The sequence below is a fragment of the Camelina sativa genome, chromosome 16 (genome assembly GCF_030686135.1).
Source record: "Camelina sativa cultivar CO46 ecotype springtype chromosome 16, ASM3068613v1".
NCBI lineage: Eukaryota > Viridiplantae > Streptophyta > Magnoliopsida > Brassicales > Brassicaceae > Camelina > Camelina sativa.
This window is the reverse complement of record NC_141895.1, coordinates 8,839,885-8,862,007: the sequence shown is the minus strand read 5'-3', so window position 1 is coordinate 8,862,007 and position 22,123 is coordinate 8,839,885. Positions and strand designations below refer to the sequence as shown.

Genomic DNA, 22,123 nt, shown 5'->3' with positions numbered 1-22,123 from the left:
ATAATTAACATAGCTAGTGAGATGATTCTTCTCAGCACAAAGCTAACCACATTGCCATACATCATGTATAGTTGCCATTGTCTTGAACAGTGAGTAGCCTATTCCTTACTTGCCTATCGAGTATGTTGATGAAGAGAGCATGTAGAACTGCAGTTTCCCCATGCATGCAATTGTTTCTCTCCCTCGAAAGAGAGTAAACCGAAGTTTGAAAAGCATACCAGTGTGGCCTTCCTCAAGGATTTGTCTATAAGGAGGGTAAAGATAGTCTCCCAATCCGTGGAGAATTTGTTGGCAAGAAGCTTTGATATGAGGCATGTCCAAACTCCAGTCCAGTAGAAGCATGTGAAGAAGAGATGGTTTCGCGTTTCTTGTGGGGCACAACATAAAACGCAGAATGCATCCACCCTTGTGTTCCAATGCTGCATTCGATCTCGAGTCGTCAATCGATTGAGTGTTGCTAACTAAACTAGGAACGAGTACTTAGATGTGGCTAGAGATTTTTGATTATTTAGTTTAGTGTCTAATTAGTTTATCATTTGTTTGGACTTGTGCTACACCACAAAACAATGAGTTTTTTTTCTTCTTATATTTTATATAGTTTACAACTTAAAATGTGTTTATTTTTTTTTAGTTGAGCTTTATTGGATAAAATAATATTTTTTAGATTTTTTTAGTTTGATAGAGTAATACAGTAAAACCCTATAAACTAATACTCGCTATAAATTAATAAATTTTTCCAGTCTTGAGTTGGACCGGTGTAAAAAATGACACAATTCGATAAAAAAATAAAATAATATTTTTTTTGGAAATCCTATGTAAAAATATGTCCTATATCATAAATTAATAATGATACAAATTATATATATATATATATATATCAAAGAAAATTTAGTGAAATATGATTCTACCGTTGTTTGCTTATTCTTGAATTTGCATTCTTATTGAGGCTCATCTCGAATCTTTCTCAATACATCAAAAAAAATTTGGTGTTATTTTCTCAAATCGCATCCAAAAATTATGGAAAGTGCTAGACACGAGAATTGCTTCCTTGCGTTTAATTGCTTCTAGAGGTACCACTATATTTTCTTCAACTTCATCATCACAATGAAGGATAGTAGCAGCAATTTATTCTAAACTTATCATTTACATATAAATAATTAATCTAGTAAACTACTAACATCCATTTTGTTAGGATATCCAATATTTTCAATTAAGAAAATTATATAAAAGTAAATTATAACAAAAATATCTATTTTAAAAAAGAAAATTTGTAAAGCTATTGATAAATTAAAACTTCACTAAATTAAAAAAAAACAAACCATGTCCCAGCCTTATTGGTTTGTATAGGTTTTACTGTATAGAATTATATGGTAGGTTAGTACATTTTTGTTTGTGTATGTATAAGAAAGTTAAATATTTTTGAGTTTATCAAATAAAATTAGTTGTTTAAAAATTAGAAGATGAACTATGGTTACAAAGTTATAATTTAGAATAAGAATATTTTCGGATTATGGTTAACAAAATTCGCAAATACATTCACACTCAAACATGAACCATCAAATTCAATATTCTGTCTATATTAAATTGCATCAAGCCGTCAACGATATACACCAAATGATCCAAACTGAAGAAGTTAAACAGTATATCAGAGAAGAAAGATTTATGGTCAGCTATAATTACTTTAGAAAACACCTGTTATTCCCGTTTCACCCGATCGAGAAAAAGTGGTGTCATTAGTTATAATGACACTTAAATTGGAGAAGCAACATAATTTTTTTTTTTTAATTACACCACACAAATTTGTTTTGCTTGTTACGTAAACATTGTAGAAACCAAACTGGAACGTTGATACATGGACTCAAAGCCTCAAACTGAAAACCTGCAACTACTCAAAGTGTAAATCATTGATAAGAAAAGACTGCTACTCATTAAAAACTTACAACTCATGAAACCTGCAAGTAAACATCCATCTTCATTATCAACAATATAATTGAAAGAATGTAATGGTTCATATTTTCAAACAATGTAACCTTGCAACTTAGATATTGAAGCCGAAAATTCTCATTAGCTGGAGCGTTTAGAGAGTGCAGAGATGTGGTTGGGGCTAGAGTTGTGTATCATGGAGATACAAGAAGATCACGGGGTTATGGCTTTGTTCTGAGAGGTCTTAACCAACCCTAGATTTAGACAAAAGTAAAACAATCGACAACACAAAACATTTAACCTGTCAAACAACCGTGCCACCATCCCCCAGAGAGGAAGACCTAACCGGGTGGCGAATCACATGGCGCATTAGAAACCGTGCAACCACGCCGGAGAGGAAGACCTAACCGAGTGGCGAATCGTCTACAACACAGAGAATCCCGAAGGAGCCGTCAATCACACTCAGGTCGCACGGCTATATGTCATCATCCAGGTTTAAGGGCCTGTCTCCTCAGAAACCAAGAACACAGAAGTACGAGCCTATAGAACAGATCTTAGGTCGTGACAACCAATGATCTCTAGCGATATATAAACAACAAAACTTATCCCTCACGTTGTCGATGTGGGACAAAGAAACGAAGCCTAAAAAGGTAAAAACGCATTGTCAAAAAAAAAGAAAACAAAACAGAGCTTAAAACGTTGTCGTTTCATTACTCCACACAAACTAAATTACGTGACCAGCGCTATTTCATCGTAAATCTTTCACAAAGTAATTACACTTTTAAACTGCAAAACTCTTCTTGCGTCTCCTCTTCTTCTTTCTTTCTCTTTTTCCTTTGATAAATGGAGAGATGAGAGAGAGATCTCGATCTCGACGATTGCTCTTTCACCGTGGCATCTTCTTCTCTTAGCTTCGATTTCTCTCAACTTCGTCTTAGGTTTCGTTTTCCTTCAGATCTGTGATTTCAAATTTCACAATCCGTTTTTTTATTTTTATTGGTAGAATCAATAAGATTCACTTAAATTTGTGCAAGATTTAGTTCGCATTCTAGCTGGACTTGGCTCTTTCTCTATTTCCGTAGATCGATTTGTGTTTTCTTGATTACATTTTTGAGCTAGGCTTTGGTACAAAATCTATATAAATGTTGTATGTTCTTAAAATCCTTAGTAGCTTCGTGTTAAATGTATTGATATGATTTGTTCATTAGGTATATCTGGTGATTCGAAGAGTTCGAGTACTGAAGCAAAAGCTGAATCTCATACTTCTTCCAGCAAAACAGACACAAAAGTGATACTCATACTGCTCGGGTTTGGTGCTGTAGCGGGATTCACGTTTGTCTTGTACAAACTGTGGCAGAAGAAGAAAAGAGACGAGCAGTATGCTCGGCTGCTGAAGCTGTTCGAGGAGGATGATGAACTCGAGGACTCCTGATTAAAAGTAAAACCAAAATCTGGAACAATGTCTGAGGCATGTATGTTTTCACCTATTAGTTGAATCATCCAATGAACCTCGATATAAGTTATATTGAGCATTATTGCCGGAGTTTTTAGCTATTTACGTACTTGAGTTATGCATAGCTGACTGACTGACTGACTGTGACTGATGTATTATATGTTAGCTTTGAATAAACGGTTGGCTATGAGTTCTTATGAAGTTAGGTTATAGATTTTGACCCCAAAAAAAAAAAAAAGAAGTTAGGTTATAGAGCAAACTTGTGATTTATGATTTCGTTTGCTTTCTTGTAAAATATCAATAAGTATAAATGTTTGGCACTTGGCAGGTGTGTATCAGATCGAACAAGGGGTTTATAAATTTATACATTCAGGGCATTAGAAAATTGAAGTATATGTATAGGACATATATACTTGGAATGGTGTAATTATTCACTGATCGTTGTTATTCTTTGAGTGATCTTAGCAGTTGGAGTCTCTGGAGATTTTGTTCCTCTTTAGTGTTACTGTTAGGTCAATTCTTGTAAAACTATTATATTACACAATTTTCTTTGATTTGTTGCTTGTACAATTTTTTATATTTGTTTCCAGGCATTGATTCAGGAATTTTGGTAGTATGGAATCAATGCATGCATGATAGATTTATCCCGAAACTTCTAAAATAGTGACAGTTTATACGTCTTATAGATTCAACACTTGGCTCATATGATGCCTTTGCGCGCCACCACCTCTTTTTCCAGGGTATAGTCCTGTAGTTTTGTTGAATGTTTGGCAAATCTATCATATACTTGAATCCGTGAAAGCCTGCCAGGTCAAGTTCAGAAGCCAACCGAAAAAGATACAAATGTCGCATTAATAATATAATGTTTGCAACTAACAAAAATCGAAAAGAAGTTTATTGGATGAAGGATTTTATGGATTTAGAATTCCAAACAAAAATTTTGTGTTATACAATCACAAATTTTTAATATCTCTATTAAAAATTACTGCAATTTGAGTATCATGTATTATTTGACTTTAAAATCTTTATCATGTATTATTTGACTTTAAAAATTATGCCTTATTTATTGATTTTAATTTTTTTTATCAAATTAATAAACATAAGGCTGTGTTGCGTGAGTGTCATTGCAATTTCAAATAGGTATTTTTATGAATCGTGTTTCTGTAGCATCTTTTAGATTTTAGAAAGAGTTTCCATGTAAGCTTACTTTTTATTGGCAAATTTATACATTTCTTAGTAAAGATTTTTTTTTTGTTTGTTTTTCCTTCGTTTCCTTATTATTATCACTAGGATGTCGGCCCGTGCGTTACCGCACGGGAAAGTGAAAACTTGAAATGACTAACATTGTTTTTTTTCACATTTCGAGTGAAAAATTTATGGTAATTCTTTAACTGCATAGTATAAAAGTTATAAATAATGACTAAGATGAATCAACCAAATTAGTTAAATAAAATATTTATTGTATATATAAAATGAAAAATCGATTCAGCGACAATAAGATAATAATGTTAATGATATATAAATCTACGTTTACTGAATCATACTCAAATAATCAATTTTGAAAGATATTCACATAAAACAATTAAATCATTATTCTATCAAAATTTATAAAAAATAAGAAAAGAATCAGGGAGAAAAAGTTCATACCTACAACTGCAACCAACCAAATTGACTAAAAAGATAAATCTATGAAAAATCTTAATTAATTACCTAAATTAATACTTGGAAGAGATAATCAATAAGGGTTAGATGGAAAACGACACCAAACAAAAGTTAGATGAATGAATCAATAAATAAAACGATCAAAATTTTTTAACAAAGATGAGTGAATCAATGTTGATTAATAAATTGAAAGAAAATAATACTCAAAATTTTTAAATTTGGAAGTGTTAAACAATACTCAAAGAACAAAAACTATTTTCAAGGTCCATAAATATATATATATATATATATATAAACAAAGAGCTGTGACACAAAAATATGCGAAAACTAACAAATTTGAACATTGAAAGCTGGGAGCACGTAAAAAAAACACAATTGTTGGATCAAAATATTGTAACTTTTAAAATTATAAACAAATCTAAACAGTTAGAGGAGATAATAAAAACAATCTCATCAGTTATTTTTAAATTGATCTCTAAAAGTGAGTTTGATGCAATATATAAATATATAAATCTATGAAAAAATAGAAATCACATTCAATTACCTAGATTAATACTTGGAAGAGATGATCGATATATGTCTAAATGGAAAACGACACCAAAACAAATTTAGATGAATCAATAAATAAATAAAACAATCCAAATTTTAACGAAGATGAGTGAATCATGTTGATTAATAAATTAAAAAAATATTACTCACAATTTTAAAAACTTGGAGGTGTGAAAGAATACTCAAAGAACAAAAACTCTTTTCAAAGTTCATAAAAATCTATAAATATAAAAACAAAAAGGTGTGAAAACAAAGAGGTCTGAAGTGAAAAAAATGTGTGAAAACTAACAAGTGCAGACATTAAAAGCTAGGGGTACGACGAAGAAACACAACTGTTGGATCAAAACATTGCAACTTTATATAAACAAAGAGGTGAACAAAAAGTTTTGAAAACTAACTCGTGCCCACATGGAAAACTGGGGATGCGACGAAGAAACGCAATTGTTGGATCGAAACTTTGCAACTTTTGAGATCATTAACAAAGGGTGTGATCATTAATAATACTCAAAGAACAAAAACTCTTTTCAAAGTCCATAAAAATCTGTATATATATAAAAACAAAGAGTGTGAAAACAAAAAGGTGTGAAACAAAAATGTGTGAAAAGTAACAAGTGAAAACATCGAAAGTTAGGGGTACGACGAAGAAACACAATTGTAGGATCAAACATTGCAACTTTATATAAATAAAGAGGTATAAAACAAAAAGGTGTGAAAACTAACAGGTGCCAACATGGAAAGTTGGGGGTGTGACGAAGAAACACAATTGTTGGACCGAAACTTTGCAACTATTGAGATCATTAACAAAGGGTGAGATCATTAATAATATTCAAAGAACAAATTTTTTTCAAAGTCCATAAAAATCTGTATATATTTATAAAAACAAAGAGGTGTGCAACAAAAATGTGTAAAACTTAATAGGTGTGATTTATAAAAGATGGGGGTAAGAAGAAGAAACACGAATATCGGAAAAAAAACTTGCAACTATTGAGATCATTAATAATTCTAAACTGTTAGATGAGATAATAGAAAAATTTCATACGTTAGATTAAAGTTGACCCCCATAAGTGAGTTTGCTATTATATGTAGATGCTTATTATTATTATTTTAAAATAGTTCAACGGATGAGATTTTTACATTTATACCGTTTGTTAAAAAAATTAAATAGGTTAAATAAGTCAATAATAGAACATATATAAAATTATACCATGTTTGTTAAATTTTTTTGGCTTATCCGTAACTCTAGCATCACTACATGTCATCATGCCTCTGGTATCTCGGTTTTGGTTTTTCCGGTTATCGTCGCAGAGTGACCACGAGTCGGGTCGTACTCTGAGCGAAAAAGATGACGTTATTGATATTTTTGACTTTCTGGAGGGTAATGTCCTGTAATTAACTTTATATGCTTGAATGTTATACTCTTTCCCAACTTAATTTTAAAAAAGAAAAAATTGTGTCTGAACAAAAAAAAAAAAAAAAGCCACGTACACTCATATTTTGTTCCACCGTATCTAACAGTAATAATAATCTAATTAAAAAAAATTAACAGGTTTGGTGAAGAAACACTAACAGGTCATTCGCAACGAAAATATAAAATTATCTTGAATTAGAGATTGATGCTTGTTAGTTAAAAAACACTTAAATAAAACAATTCTTTAGATTTTATTTATTAACTTGTAAGTTTTGAAAATATTCACAAAACAATTTTTTGAAATTTGTTTATGTAGTCTAGAAAAGTTTATATATATAATAAACAAAAAGGTGTAAGACATAGAGGTGTGAAATAAAAAGGTGTAAAAATTAATGGATGTGATTTTTGAAACATGAAGGTACAACAAAGAGATGCAAAATTAAGAGGTGTGATTTTTGAAAGATGGGGGTGCGATGAAAAGATACGATTAATAATTTGCAACTGTTGGAGTCATTAATAATTAGTTTATATATATAATAAACAAAAAGGTGTAAGAAATTGAGGTGTAAAATAAAAAAATGTAAAAATTAATAGATGTGAAACATAGAGGTACAACAAATAGGTGTAAGACATAGAGGTGTGACATAAAAATGTGTAAAAATTAATGGATGTGATTTTTGAAATATGGAGGTACAACAAAAAAATGCAAAAAGTAAGAGGTGTGATTTTTGAAAGATGGGGTGCGATGAAAAGACACGATTAATAATTTGCAACTGTTGGAATTATTAATAATTTTAAACCGTTAGATGGAAAAGTAGAACTAATATCATCTACTCGATTAAAGTTCACAAAAAAATGAGTTTGCTATTATATAGATTATAATTTTATTTCTTATATTATATTTATGGGCCTGAGCAAATAATAGATATGCCAATCTGAATATAGGCCATGAAACAAAAAAGGAAGAACAAAGCTAGTGCATGTAACGTGGCTGCTTTAAGGCCTCTTTTTGATATGTCAGAACAATAAGCCCGCCAAATCCACACACAACAGCGAGACAGGACACATCATGCTCTTCTCTCTCTCCCCTCCTATGGCCGCTAATCTCTGCGGTTGGACCCTTCAGTCTCCGTCTCTCTATAACTTTAGACGACCAACGGTCAGATCTTCCTTCATACGGTCTTCTTCGTCTTCATCATCCTCATCTTCCAATGGCAATCTTCCCATTAAACAATCCTCATCTGGTTCACTCTCTCTCTCTTCTTGTTTCTTGAAATTTGTGTAGAAAGTAGCAAACTAAAATTAAGTCTCTTACTGTGATTAAGTAGTTGTCTAATCTAACAGTTCCAAGGGTTAGTAATTTTTTATGTCCTGTAACTGATAATTTTACTGTATGGTTGGTGTGTTTTGTAGGGGAGTCTGAAGCAGATGTTGTGGTTATTGGAAGTGGTATAGGGGGATTATGTTGTGGTGCATTGTTAGCTAGATATGGTCAGGATGTGCTTGTATTGGAGAGTCATGATCAGCCCGGTGGCGCGGCTCATTCCTTTGACATCAAAGGGTACAAGTTTGACTCAGGCCCTTCTCTGTTTTCTGGTTTGCAATCGCGAGGTCCTCAAGCTAACCCACTTGCTCAAGTAATATGTCTCTCTTCCTATAGGGATTTTTGATCGGAATGAAATTGATCAAAGTCTTTGTCATGTTTTCTTATGCATTTTGGGTGATTGTGTTTTTATTTTTCAGGTTCTTGATGCTTTAGGGGAATCACTTCCATGTAGTAAATATGATTCTTGGATGGTCTACTTACCAGAAGGGGACTTCTTGTCACGCATAGGCCCTACGGATTTTTTTAAGGTAAAGAAGTTTAGCGTATGCAACTTCTTTGAGCTTTAGTCACTGATCTTGTTTCGTATTATTTTTTCTTCAGGATTTAGAGACATATGCCGGTCCAAGCGCAGTCCAGGAGTGGGAAAAGCTTCTTGTGGGTGCCTATGTCTGAATATAAATGACATACATCTACTCGTGAGATCTCATCTGCTAATAACCACATGACTATGATGAACCTGCAGGGAGCAATACTCCCTCTGTCTTCTGCTGCAATGGCGTTACCACCGCTGTCTATTCGTGGGGATCTTGGTGTTCTCTCCACGGCTGCTGCTAGGTATATATCAGAGTATCTTGTTTTATGTTAATAGAATTTGTTATAGTCATCTTTTGCTTAGTGCATTTTTAAAATGACTTATCTTTTATCTTGTTAGATATGCTCCTTCCCTTTTAAAATCTTTCATTGCAATGGTTCCTAAAGGGGCATTGGGCGCCACAAAGCTTCTCCGCCCGTTCTCGGAGATCGTTGATTCTTTAGGGTTGAAAGACCCTTTCATACGAAACTGGATTGATCTTCTCGCATTCCTTCTCGCAGGGGTCAAATCTGATGGCATACTCTCAGCCGAGATGGTAATGAACAACCATATATCTTTAAAACTGTAACTGCAATATTATGTCCATTACTAACTTGATTTGTTTGGTATAACATCTTAACTCTATCCTTCATTCCAAAACATGTCTTACATGGAGTCTTTGCACAAGAAGAAACAAGTTTATCATATTTTTGGTGGACAAGATCGGGTTAAAATGAAAGACTCTGCTTCTTATCTGTGCAGATCTACATGTTTGCGGAATGGTACAAGCCAGGTTGCACATTGGAGTACCCAATTGATGGCAGTGGTGCAGTGGTTGAAGCGCTTGTCCGTGGCTTAGAGAAGTTCGGGGGACGTCTCTCTCTTGAAAGCCATGTCGAGAATATTGTCATCGAGAATGGTAAAGCTGTTGGAGTCAAGCTAAAGAATGGTCAAGTATGAAGAATTCATGACGTTACATATATTAAGTCTCTCTTCTGTTTTCTCATCATTGCTCATTTCGATTATTTGAAAATGTTTCAGTTCATTCGAGCTAGAAAAGCTGTGGTTAGCAATGCGTCGATGTGGGACACGTTAAAGCTCTTACCTCCAGGAGCTCTCCCAGATTCATACGTTAAAGGTGTGAATACGACGCCCCAATGTGAATCATTCATGCATCTTCACTTGGGATTCGACGCAGAGGTATAGAAGGAAAACATAATAAAAGCAAAATCCAATTTACCGATGTTTCAGTTTAGCGTGTTTGTTATTTTCTTGGTTTCAATAAGTGGAACTGGAACAGGGAATAGCAGATGATCTTGAGATCCATCACATTGTTGTGAATGACTGGGACCGTGGTGTGGACGCTGACCAGAATGTGGTTCTGATATCAGTCCCTAGTGTTCTTAGCCCGAACCTTGCGCCACCAGGAAAACATGTTTTGCATGCTTACTGTCCTGGAACCGAACCTTTCAGTCTTTGGGAAGGTCTTGACAGGAGAAGTGCCGAGTACAAGAATCTCAAATCCCAACGGTCCGAGGTACCTATTCATTTTTTTTAAGCTTCAGTGCTCTGAATACGTAAACCCAAATCTCAACGAAAATGTACTGGTATCATTGGTGAAGGTGATGTGGAGAGCAGTGGAGCGGGCATTAGGGCCCGGGTTCAAGAGAGAAAAGTGTGAGGTGAGTTTGGTTGGAACACCATTAACGCATCAGAGGTTTCTAAGGAGGAATAGAGGAACGTATGGGCCTGCCATAGAGGCTGGGAAAGGTACGTTTCCTGGCCATTCCACTCCTATTCCGCAGCTTTTGTGCTGCGGTGACTCGACCTTTCCCGGGATTGGAGTTCCTGCAGTGGCAGCTAGTGGCGCCATTGTGGCGAATTCTCTTGTTCCTGTTTCTAAGCATTCTGAGCTTCTTGATGCTATTGGCTTGTAGAAAGATATGCTATTGATTACCATATAATATGTATGTTTCGTTTAAAAACCTTTCAAAGTACTTTCTACTATATTCGGTTAAAAAATGTCATTAAAATCCCGAAGTTAGCATTTTCTTTGATTTAAATCATGAAGTCTGAAAATGTTGAAACAAATCATTAACCTTTTGTTGACTTATATTTAAATCACGAAGTCTTGTTGACTTCGTCGTTTGAAGCACATCGTTAACTGGCCAAACGGAGATATTAAATGGGGTTTATTATCTGTTAAACAGTTCCGTTAGTTCGTCGTTATCTCCTTTAATCTAATCGAACATTCCTAACAAAATCCCCAAAATCACAAAACCCCAAAATCACGAACCCTAATTTTCGATTCAGATGAGTTCTAGCTCGGAGACATCGGTGGTTGCTTCGTCCAACCGTGGAGTGCCATCCAAGTGCATTTGTGGAGTCGGTGTGAGGATCTTTACATTGAGAACCGAAGAAAATCCTGGTAGACCGTTCTTCCGTTGTTTAACCAAAAGAGATCCAAGCTCGTGGACAAACAAAAGAGATGTAAGTAGTCATTGGTATGTTCAATGTTAATTATATGTGCAATGGTAAGTAATGGTGTTTGTTTTTGCAACAGGGTCACTTGTTTAAGTGGGTCGAGGAGGCGGTGTATGAGGAAGTTGATGATGCATTACCAAAACTAGGACTTATGGCGAATGAGATCGTGAAAACGAAATCCCAAGTTAATGAATTGACTGCTGCTTTACTAGAGTTGAAGGAAGAAGCATTGTGGAGCAAAGTGGAAATCCGCAAGTTCAGAACGTTATTGAAAGTGTGTTTTGTGTGTGTTGTTTGTATTTGTGTTGTCTCAATTGGCATTGCTTACCTAGTGATTGGTAAAGCACAGCAAATGAAGTTTGTTCTCGGTTATTAGTGTGTGTTCCTTGATGAGTGTGTGTGGGAGAACGTTCTTTATGGCTTTAACAAGACCCTGCAAATGATTGATGAAAACACATTAAACACATTATAATAACCGATTGATCAAAACACATTAAACAAAATTTACTAACCGATTGTTTGTCAGAAATAATAGCTATCTTTCTTCCATCCTCAAGCCCCAATGAAGTAGAGAGTAACCCCATGAACCAATCCCAATTGTCATCATTCTCTATCTCAACCACTGCCCAAGCAAGTGGAACTATCCTATTGTCACCATCTCTTCCAACAACAGCCAAGAGATGTCCCTTGATGTCCCATTTAAGAAAGGCACCATCTACTCCGATGATGGGTCTACATGTCTCCTTCCAAGTACCCCTTTGTGATTTAAAACATACAAATAACCGATAGAACCTTTGTAAGCTCCCAACTGTCGGACCAGGAATAGTCTCAATCTCAAAAACAGTTCCTGGATTTTATCTCTTAATCTCTGCTTGATCATCTCATATCCGTGAGAAATGCTCTTGATGACCAGCCTTTGCTTCTCGCCTCTCTTTTGTCTTTGCCTCAGAACATTGTTCTTCACTAACTTCTAGATTGTATTCTCTCTTAATCTCTGCTTGCATCTCTCTCGGTCTGATCTTTGGATTCTGTCTCAACCTATCCGCAAACAACCAAAGCTATCGTTCCTCGCTTTAACATGTGATTGTACCCTGATCTCACACATACATGCTTACTCTCGTATACCTTTATTTGCATCTTGTGTTTCTTCTTACTGTAAGAGCAGTAGCATCTCCACAAACACTTGACCTTAGGATCAATATTAGCACATTTTGCACCAATCTTCAAAGACTGCGATCTATACAGCTTAATGTCGTATCTGGTCTTCAGGGAATACCTGAGCACAAATATCTTGAACTCCTCTGGTGAACTAAACGTTTTCCCCAACTCGAGCTACACTTCAGGATCTTTGACTTCTACATGGTCTTCATTATCCTCGCCTTGGCCATTATCTTCGTCTTCACTTTCTGACAAAGGGTCAGGTATCTTCTCGTCATCAAAGATATCATCTCGACTGTCGTTATCAGTCTAGTCTTCCTCTTCTCTCGCACCCTGTCCAAACTCTGCTTCGAAGTCCTCGTTCTTCTATACCAACACGGTTTCCATCTTCTTCTTCAAAGACTTGGTTTCTATCATCCTGGTACCCTCTTCCTCTTCAGCAGCCTCGTAACCAACATCATCACAATCTTCATCGCCAACCACATCACAATCATCTCCACTTTGAGCACCTAAATCTTCAAAAGGACATGATTCACGCTCTTCTAAGGGAAGAGGAACACAATTATACGGAATAATTGCAGAACCTGAACCATCACCCAATTGAGGAGCGGTCAAATTGGGATCAGTCGAATCGTGAGCATTCGACTCTTTTGCAAAAGCCCCGTGCGCAGACGTTTCTCCATCTTTATCGGGCCTCTTCCGTTTAGGACGACGCGGTAAAAGCTTCTTTTCCTTAGTCATCGGTTCGATCCGAAGAGAAGATCCAAGGAGAAATCGCAAATTGGGGTTCATGATTTTGGGGATTTTGTGATTTTGGGGATTTTGTGATGAATGTTCGATTTAGGGATTAGATTAAAGGAAATAACGACATCGTAATGATGACTAACGAAATTGTTTAACAGATAATAAACCCCGTTTAATATCTCCGTTTGGCCAGTTAACGATGTGCTTCAAACGGCGAAGTCAACAAGACTTTGTGATTTAAATATAAGTCAACAAAACGTTGATGATTTGTTTCAACATTTTCAGACTTCGTGATTTAAATCAACAAAAATGCTAATTTCGGGATTTTAATAACATTTTTCCCGTTTGCTTTCCCCTAGAAAGAAATCTTAATAGACTAATTAGTTTTAATCTGAACCCAAAAAACCTTTTCAAGTAGATATAACATCATTTACACAGGTATTTACACTTCAGTAATCATATTATAAAACTTTTATTTTCTGTTTTTCATAAAAATGACCCTTTATTTGCGAGCATAGTAAATACTTGTATAAAAATAAAATCGTCGGCTAACCCCTAGTTAAATACAATATCTGAAAAACGGAACAATGTGACAAATTTCTTAAAACATATTATAAATAATGCATCTTCAAGTTTGACCAAAATTAATACACATAGTCAATTCTTCCTATAATATTTATTAATTTGGCTATTTAAGTATGCTTTTTGTTAATAGCTTTTGTATTAATGTAATATATATTTTAAAACAAATTTTGTTTCCTTATACATAACAACAGATTGACATTGTTATATTAACCCTCTAGACCTGTATACTGAAACTTCTGCCTTAGCAATGGAGTCTCTCGTTTGTGTTTTTGCTCTTTCAGTTTTGTATGTGACGGTTGTGTCGTCACATACCGTTTCTAATGTTTTTGAAGATATTAGACTTAAAGATACCAACAACGTTATAGTCAAAACAATTGTGGTAGATCAGTCTGGTCATGGTAACTTTAAAACCATACAGGCGGCCATTGACTCTGTTCCCTTCGGTATGAAAACTTGGACCAAAATTTTTGTCAGACAAGGAACCTACTAGTAAGTACTCCTTTATAGGCTTTAACTTTTCATTACATATTTTACATGCATTATAATATATGTTTTCTTTTTTTTTTGCCTCCTTATCATTTTCACTTCCCCACTTGTGAGATCTCTTGTACAAAAAAGTGTGTTGGCTGATGCAGTGAAAAGGTTACGATTCCGAAAAATAAGACAAAAATACAATTGGAGGGAAATCGATCATCACGAACGATAATTCAGTATAAAGATGCAGGGAGCTCCGCTAAAAGTGCTACTCTCACTGTGTTGGCTGAGTTCTTCGTCGCGACAAATATAACATTTAAGGTTTCTTGCATACTCCTATTTCCAAATATTTGATGTTTCAGAATTTTTTTTTCTTGCAAATTATGTTATGTCTTCATAATTTTGTATGCAAAATTTATTAACTTTTATGTTTCTGACTAGTTGCATTCTACAGTATATTTATTATTTGTTGACTTGGATTTAGGTAAATAATAAATTATATTACTTTCAAACATATATTAAATAATTTCTTGATATATGTGTAAAAACCTTAAACATGTATTTTGAATCAGGTGGAATACAAATTTGTAGTATATATATATATATATTAAAAAGAAAAAAGAAAAAAATTTGTAGTATTGTCTTTTTTTACTTCTATTTTATTTAGTGTAGAATCACAAATTTGTAAGCAACGTAGTCGCTGATTATACTTGTTGCATGATTAGATCTGAATGTGTATGACTTTAGATAATATTTTGGGTTATGATGTTGAAACATCATCTCTTTTTCTTTTATGATAATTTTTTTTTTTTGGATTAGAGATCTAAATTGTTTAGTGACTAAAATATTGAACAATTTGTTGCAGAATACCTATAATCAAGAAAAGCCTATGACACGGTATGAAGAGATAAGAGTAGCTCCAGCGGTTTTATTAGTAGCAGACAAGGCGGCCTTCTTCGGTTGCGGATTTTATGGTATGCAAGACACAGTTGGTGACTTAGTCGGCCGTCACTACTTCCAACAATGTTTCATCAAAGGAGCTATTGATTTTATTTGGGGAGGAGGCCAATCTATATACCAAGTAATCTCATTTACAATTCTAATTCTTTCTAATAAACCTATCTTACACACGCATGACTTAAAACCACCATTATACATTTAAATTTTTTTAATGAACAACACTAAATTAGGAGAGTTTCTGTTCAGAGTTGTATAATAGAGGTTATGGGCGTGACAACAGCGACAGCGAGTAATGATGAGGTGAACAGAGGATTGATTGCGGGTTACATAACAGCGCAAGGAAGGGGGACCGAGAAGGAGACAAGTGGGTTTGTGTTTAGTGGATGCGCCATTTTTGGACCTGGTAAGGCATTCCTAGGAAGAGCTTACGGAGGTTACTCGAGGGTTGTGTTTAGCAATACTAACATGGCTAATGTTATTGTTCCTCAAGGCTGGGATTCTTGGACACATCCAAAAGAAGTGTAAGTACGTACATAAGTATTTCTTTACAAATTAATCTGAAACAAGTATATGTATGTTAATAACGATACTTGAAATTGAAAATCAGGAATAAAGTAACATTTGTCGAAGTAAATTGCAAAGGGCCCGGAGCAAACAAAAAAGGAAGAGTGGCGTGGGAGAAGAATCTCTCACCTCAAGATGTATCATATTTTATAAATCATAAGACCTTTTTAAACAAAGATGGTTGGATAGAGAGTCTCCCTCCACATCTAAAAATATTTGGGTCCGAGCTTCAACCTTTTTATTCACCACCTCCTTTTTAAACCAATCATAATGCTTTATGTAATATTATATTTAAAATAAATCCAAATTAAAATTCAAAAAAGCAAAACCAATTAAGAAAAACATATTATGTATACTTTTAATAAAAAAAGTTAAATATTGGTTTGATTTAGATTTTAGAATTAAACGAGCTTATATATCGGTTTGGATTTATAAATAAGGATTAGAGTTTTGATTTTTTTTTCAACCAAACATTAAATAAAATAAAAATAAAATCCCACGGCTGGTTTTCCAAACCGGGGATAAGAGTTTACAAACAAAGTTTCAGAAAGAAGGGATCTAGACGCTCGAGCTAGACAATACGCCTTGAGGTTTGAAGTCCATGGAATTAGAGTTTAGATTTTAAAATTAGAAAAAAATTATATGTCTGTTTGGGTTTACGCATGGGTTGTTAGAGTTTAGATTTTACAATAAAAACAAAATTATTCGTCCATTTGGGTTTATAAAAAATAGTTAGAGTTTATATTTTTCAATTATACAAACTTATATGTCGGTTTGGTTTACAAACGACTGGTTAGGATAAAGATTTTACAATTAAAATAAAATAATATGTCAGTTTTGGTTTGTAAAAGAGTAGTTAGGGTTTATAATTTATAATTAAACAAAATTCTATGTCGGTTTAAGTTTATAAAAAATGATTAGAGTTTAGATTGTAAAACCATAACGAAAGTATGTTGGTTTGAGTTTATAAAAGAGCGGTTTAGGTTTTTTAAGTTGTATGATGTATACATATTTATTTTGTTATTTATAAGGAGGTGAATAAAGACTTAAATTGAGATGATAATTCATTTGGTTGAACAAAAAAAAATTATGTTTGTTAAATGTCAAAATAAGATTTTGTAATAAAAGTGTTTTATATTATGACTATTTTTATTTTGGTCTTCGATTTATAGCCCCACAAATTTCATGATTGGAAATACGAGTTTCTGTTAGGGGTTTCAGTGTGGTTTTCACTTACAGTGTGAGTGAAATTTGATGGAAGCGGTTAACGTAATAAAAGTAAATAAGTTTTGACCATTGGTAGCCATTTTAATCAATTCCCATTGAAAGGGCAAGTGGTTAAAAACTTCTAGACATGCTGAAAAGTTAGAGTCAACGTATCAACTTTTTTCCTTTTTTAGATAAGAGATTATAAGAGATTACAATATAACAAGAGATTACAATATATCAATAAGCAAGCATCCGCAAAAACTGAAAAAGTAAAATTATATGTTGCTTTCTTTTTTAGATTACCCGCTAACAAATTGATAAATATGTTATTTTTCTTGATGATTTTCGTCTTTAGTCTAATTTGCTCTTCTTATTTGGCTATCATTTTCTTTTATGAAACTCTTTTTTTTTTTTGAAAATCAGTTACATTGCAAACTATTTTATCATTTCCTTAGTATACAGATTTTGAAATTGGTTTTAATATTTAGTTTGTCAATCTTTAATAGGTTATTGTTATTAATAATTAATAACCTTTAAGGTGGTTTATTTTGATGGCCAACCAAAGGAAAACAAATACAGAAGAGAGGTAATAAATGGTATAAAATCCTTAGTTATTAACTGTTACTTCCAAAATTCTGAATTATTTTAATTTCAATTATTTTAATTCTAAAAATACCTTTTTCTTATAATTATTAAACACATTCAAAACATTACTTGATTTCAATGAAAATTGAAGCAAATCTATACTAGTATTTTTGCAGCAGTTTTTGCTCAAAAATAAGTTTTGAAAAGTTTTTACATTTAATGCATTGACTTAAATATTAATTACCAAAAATTTAAAAAGTATATATATTTTTTTTTGACAACAAAAAGATCAGCTCATAAGAGCCAATATGAAGAAAATCATCTACGAACAGAAAATGATGTGGTGAGGTACGCGCTTGGCGTGCCAAGGAGTCCGCACTTACATTTGCATTTCTTGAAATTAAAGATAGAGAGAAAGAAGAAAACTCTTCCATGTCCATCTTGATATTGTCGAGGTAGGGCTTGAAGACCGACCAGTCCTGAGGAGAAGAGACCATCTTCACCAATTATGAGCAATCTGTATAAAAAGCCACATCTCGATAGTCATGTACAATCATGCACCGCAAAGCCCAGACAAAGGCTTCTACTTCAGCGTGCAATGGGGATAGACTGCGTCGGAAATTGGCTGCGCCCCTCGTCGTCGAAGCTTCCTGAAAGGATGAACATACCCATCCTGTACCTGCAAAAACATCTCCTGCCTTCCACGAACCATCTATAAAACACCGATAACCTGAGAAAAAAGTGGGTAGATGGCCGACACGCCCCAGAGCCGGAAAGCCTGGGACGCGTAGATAGGGGGATAAAACCTCCTTAATATCCTCTGTCTGAGCCTGCAACCATTTAGACGCCTCGCCCACTACAACCGCAGAGACATCCTCTGGCCTTTCCATGGTATTCTCAAAAACACGAGCATTCCTTGCCTTCCATATATACCACATGATCCAAGGGAAAACCAGTACTTGAGACCCCGGATTAGATGACCCCAGGAAATGATCCACATTGGCATACAAAGAGTCTGTGGGAAAGGAAACTGGTCCAACCGGCACCTGAGTTAAAGCCTAACCTGTATGGCAGGTGGACACCGGAAAATAGCATGATTAATGTTTCCTCATCATCCCCACACCTAGAACAAACTGAGACATGCAATACCCCGCTTCTTTAAATTCGCTGAAACCGAAATGCACCTAGATAAAAATTGCCACATGAAGTGCTTAATCTTTGGTGGACAAGCCACCTTCCAAACCCCCGCTAGTAGAGGGTTAATATCCGGCCCACACTGATTAACCTGAATAACCCTCTGTTTCGCCAACCGTTCCGTCTCATATCCTGATTTAACAGTATATTTCCCGGATTTCGTGAAGTGCCAACCGAAAGGGTCATCCCTTTGAGAATTACCCAAAAGTAAGGCCTCGATAAAAACCACATCTTCCGGAAGAAAATGCTCAAGGAGCATATCCATATGCCAAGTATTAGTCTGGCGATCAACAAGGTGTGGAATTTTTAACGAAGGGTCCTGGAAAGGTCCCTTACTCAAAGCTGGTCTTAGGGATTGAGCTGGTATCCATGGATCATGCCATATAGAATTGGATTCTTCAGAGCCAACTCTTTTAATAAGTCCTTTATTAACCAAAGATCAAGCTGAAACAATACTCCTCCATCCCTAAGATGGAGAGTATGAACGTATTAGATCCATAGGATTAGTATTCCTATAATACCTACCTTTGAAAACCCGCGTAAAAAAAGAATCGGGAGCCTCTTTCAGCCGCCACAATTGCTTAGCCAACATAGCAATCATCCACATTCCTTTTTTTTTATACTCCTTGTTTATGATATACTACATGTGTTTTAACTTTTAACTCTTTTTCTGTTAACTATATTGTCTTAACTCATTTCTATTTGTTACTATGTAGTATAACGAAAGTGGAGTTCAATATAATGAAAGTGGAGTACAATATACCAATTCTGTGTGAAAAATACGAGAAACATTTTGGAAAAGTTATTTCCTAATGCGATGGTATATTTTGTTCAAATTTAGATATATATTATAATATGAGTGATTATATTGTAGTAAAAAACTTTGATTGCTGCATGATTAGGTGTTGAAACATATGTAGCAGATGTAAAAAATAAAAAGGTTGTGGTCATTGGTATCTTTGACAAGGATGAATTGTTGAGAAAACTTATTGAGGAGGCTGAAGAACGCAAAAGAGTTGCAAAGTTGTGTGAAGAAATTGACAACGGTAGAAATATATATCTCACTTGAATTATATATATCCAACCAAATACTGATTATGAAACGGAGATGGCCGACTATTACATGTTTAGTGATGAAAATCCTAATGCATGTTGTGATGCTCTATTCTGTAACACAGTCAGATGTTCATCATCATGGAGAATTTAGTATGCTAATGGATCTTATCTATCTTGAGATATTTTAATGGTTTAGTCATAAAATATTCATAATAATCCATAATAATCCCATTAAAATATAGATACAACATGTAGATAGGTATTGATTCACCTCACATCTCAAATCTGTTTAAGAAGCCTATCCAAACAGCTCTTTTTCCAATATCTCATCATATAAGATGTGTCAAGATCAAATTAATGATTACTCCACAAACATTGCCAAAATAGTTTAAATCAGCTCAAAAACGTTCTTGGGAGGCTCAATCCAAAAGTCATTAGAAGAAAGCTGGTTTCCGCAATCAAGATTATGCTCACGCGGGTGGTATCTCCTTTCATGAACCGAATACGCCACACAACGTTTCTCATCGTAACTTAACATAGGGAAGTAGACGCTATTCCTTAAACTCCCCTTGTTGACATAAGTTCTCGATTCACATGACTTACTACTCACAAAAATAGTTAAGCTGCCAAGTGTATCATTCTTTTCCCAAGTACCTCTTGCAAGATCGAGTTGAAACACCAAAGGATCCTTGTTTTCATATGTACATATCACAAATATATCTCCTTTATAACCCACCATGAACCTTCCTCCATTTCAACTCTCCTCATCAGGACATCTAGGTGGCAGTACATCAAGAACATTCCATTTGCGTAAAGACGGATCAAAAACCGCAAGCCAGTTCTTTCGGTTGAGACAGTAAAACACACCATTTGAGAAGACAACTTGGTTATCTTCAACATCAAGAAATTGAGACTCAACCTGCATTGAAGTCCACATCGTTTGACCGGGGCTCCAAGTGCGGATAGTGACATGGCCAGGATCATAATCCTTGATCGTAAACACAACACACTCACTAGATGTAGGAGCACAAGAGAAACCCACCAACTGATAATAATTCCACAACTGAAGATCAGGCAAGACCACAAGATCCATACTAAACGGATTGAACAAGACAAAGTCTGATGAATCCTCTTTGCTCATAAGTAACCAACCATCTTTAGAGTAATGAACAATAGAGCCAAGTAATGATTTAGGCACTTCCATTGCATATTTCGTACCGTTTGATGCATCATAAAACTCGTAAGTGTTCTTGGTTTGAGGGAAGCACATGAGCCAAGGAGATCGGTCTATGACCCTAACTGAAACTGCGGCTTCATACCACGATTTGCATACAACAGAAGCTCTTACGTTATCTTTGATTTCAAGATAAGTCATTACTGAGCTTAGAAGCTCCAAAGGAAGGTATCTCCATATTTGATTCTCAGCCTTTTCTTTTGTACACTCCATGTTCTTGGACCCTTCATTGTTTTTCACGCTCATGTTGGGTCTGAGAATATTGTTCATAAACAAGATCCAAAATCTAAATCAGTTTTAAAAAAAGACTAAAACCATTGAATTCAAGAATCTGGATTTGGGCATCTGGATTACGAAACTTGGTTTTCCAAATTGCCACTGATGATGATGATTATCAAGAACATAATAAAGCTTTCGGTTTTATCCCCCAAATCAGATACAATTAAAAGAAAAAAAACAGAACATAGAAAACTTACGAATCTCAACTTTACTGCTCCTGCTTGTACTTCTTGTGTTTGGGTGAAGGGTGACAACTGACAAGATAATGCAATTTATTATTCCTTTCATTTACAGATTTATCCAAAAAAAATGTTTATATGTATTTACTATTTCGACACACATTCCAATCCGTTCCGATTTTGTTTTTTTTTTTCGGTTTTAGAGTTTATTATTGATCCAATAAGTACCGGAAAATAATTATTTTGGTTTAGTTTGGTTCATATCCGTTCATTCTCGATTTTGTCAGGTATATATATAAAATTCTTAAAAGGATAATATAAATTTATTTAAAAAGACTCTTAAAAGGAAAAAGTATATTTTGCTATAGTTTTATGAAAAAAGATATTACACATAAAATTTGGTGGTATAATTTTATTATATTATTTTTGATATATTTTCTGTAATAACAAAATTATTTAACTAGATATATCACAAATTTTGTATGTTATATAATTTTTTGTTTGGTATATAATTTTCTTATAAAT

At 34.4% G+C, this 22,123-nt stretch overlaps 5 protein-coding genes and 3 pseudogenes across 6 annotated transcripts; 4 read left to right on the top strand and 4 right to left on the bottom strand.

The window, feature by feature from the left end:
• Positions 1–2,221: 2,221 nt before the first annotated feature.
• LOC147925323 (small nucleolar RNA U3) lies at positions 2,222–2,486 on the bottom strand (annotated as a pseudogene).
• On the top strand, positions 2,403–3,437 carry LOC109129472 (uncharacterized). Its single transcript, XM_019237734.2, has 3 exons — positions 2,403–2,481; positions 2,694–2,861; positions 3,132–3,437. Exons 1-3 carry the CDS (start codon positions 2,403–2,405, stop codon positions 3,353–3,355), a joined length of 471 nt encoding a protein of 156 aa, XP_019093279.1. The 3' UTR covers positions 3,356–3,437.
• A 4,527-nt stretch (positions 3,438–7,964) lies between these two features.
• On the top strand, positions 7,965–10,926 carry LOC104750244 (prolycopene isomerase, chloroplastic). Its single transcript, XM_010472014.3, has 10 exons — positions 7,965–8,239; positions 8,409–8,632; positions 8,739–8,849; positions 8,923–8,976; positions 9,065–9,156; positions 9,254–9,449; positions 9,656–9,847; positions 9,935–10,093; positions 10,194–10,430; positions 10,516–10,926. The coding sequence occupies exons 1-10, from the start codon at positions 8,065–8,067 to the stop codon at positions 10,828–10,830; spliced, it is 1,755 nt and encodes a 584-aa protein (XP_010470316.2). The 5' UTR covers positions 7,965–8,064; the 3' UTR covers positions 10,831–10,926.
• Positions 10,927–11,012: 86 nt separating this feature from the next.
• Positions 11,013–11,803, top strand: LOC104753535 (uncharacterized protein At1g43920, Chloroplastic-like). Its single transcript, XM_010475776.2, has 2 exons — positions 11,013–11,383; positions 11,457–11,803. Exons 1-2 carry the CDS (start codon positions 11,207–11,209, stop codon positions 11,751–11,753), a joined length of 474 nt encoding a protein of 157 aa, XP_010474078.2. The 5' UTR covers positions 11,013–11,206; the 3' UTR covers positions 11,754–11,803.
• A 2,242-nt stretch (positions 11,804–14,045) lies between these two features.
• On the top strand, positions 14,046–16,206 carry LOC104753534 (putative pectinesterase 29). Its single transcript, XM_019237733.2, has 5 exons — positions 14,046–14,353; positions 14,500–14,659; positions 15,204–15,419; positions 15,545–15,819; positions 15,906–16,206. The coding sequence occupies exons 1-5, from the start codon at positions 14,112–14,114 to the stop codon at positions 16,120–16,122; spliced, it is 1,110 nt and encodes a 369-aa protein (XP_019093278.2). The 5' UTR covers positions 14,046–14,111; the 3' UTR covers positions 16,123–16,206.
• A 1,956-nt stretch (positions 16,207–18,162) lies between these two features.
• LOC147925322 (uncharacterized) lies at positions 18,163–19,115 on the bottom strand. The gene is made up of 3 exons (XM_087492578.1): positions 18,806–19,115; positions 18,463–18,686; positions 18,163–18,306 (listed from the first exon to the last, which is right to left on the bottom strand). The coding sequence occupies exons 1-3, from the start codon at positions 19,113–19,115 to the stop codon at positions 18,163–18,165; spliced, it is 678 nt and encodes a 225-aa protein (XP_087348704.1).
• Positions 19,116–20,112: 997 nt separating this feature from the next.
• On the bottom strand, positions 20,113–21,774 carry LOC104750243 (F-box/kelch-repeat protein At1g57790 pseudogene; annotated as a pseudogene). The gene is made up of 2 exons (XR_015583700.1): positions 21,617–21,774; positions 20,113–21,393 (listed from the first exon to the last, which is right to left on the bottom strand). The product of XR_015583700.1 is annotated as an F-box/kelch-repeat protein At1g57790 pseudogene (transcript).
• Positions 20,295–20,645, bottom strand: LOC147925321 (F-box/kelch-repeat protein At1g57790 pseudogene; annotated as a pseudogene).
• Positions 21,775–22,123: the final 349 nt, after the last annotated feature.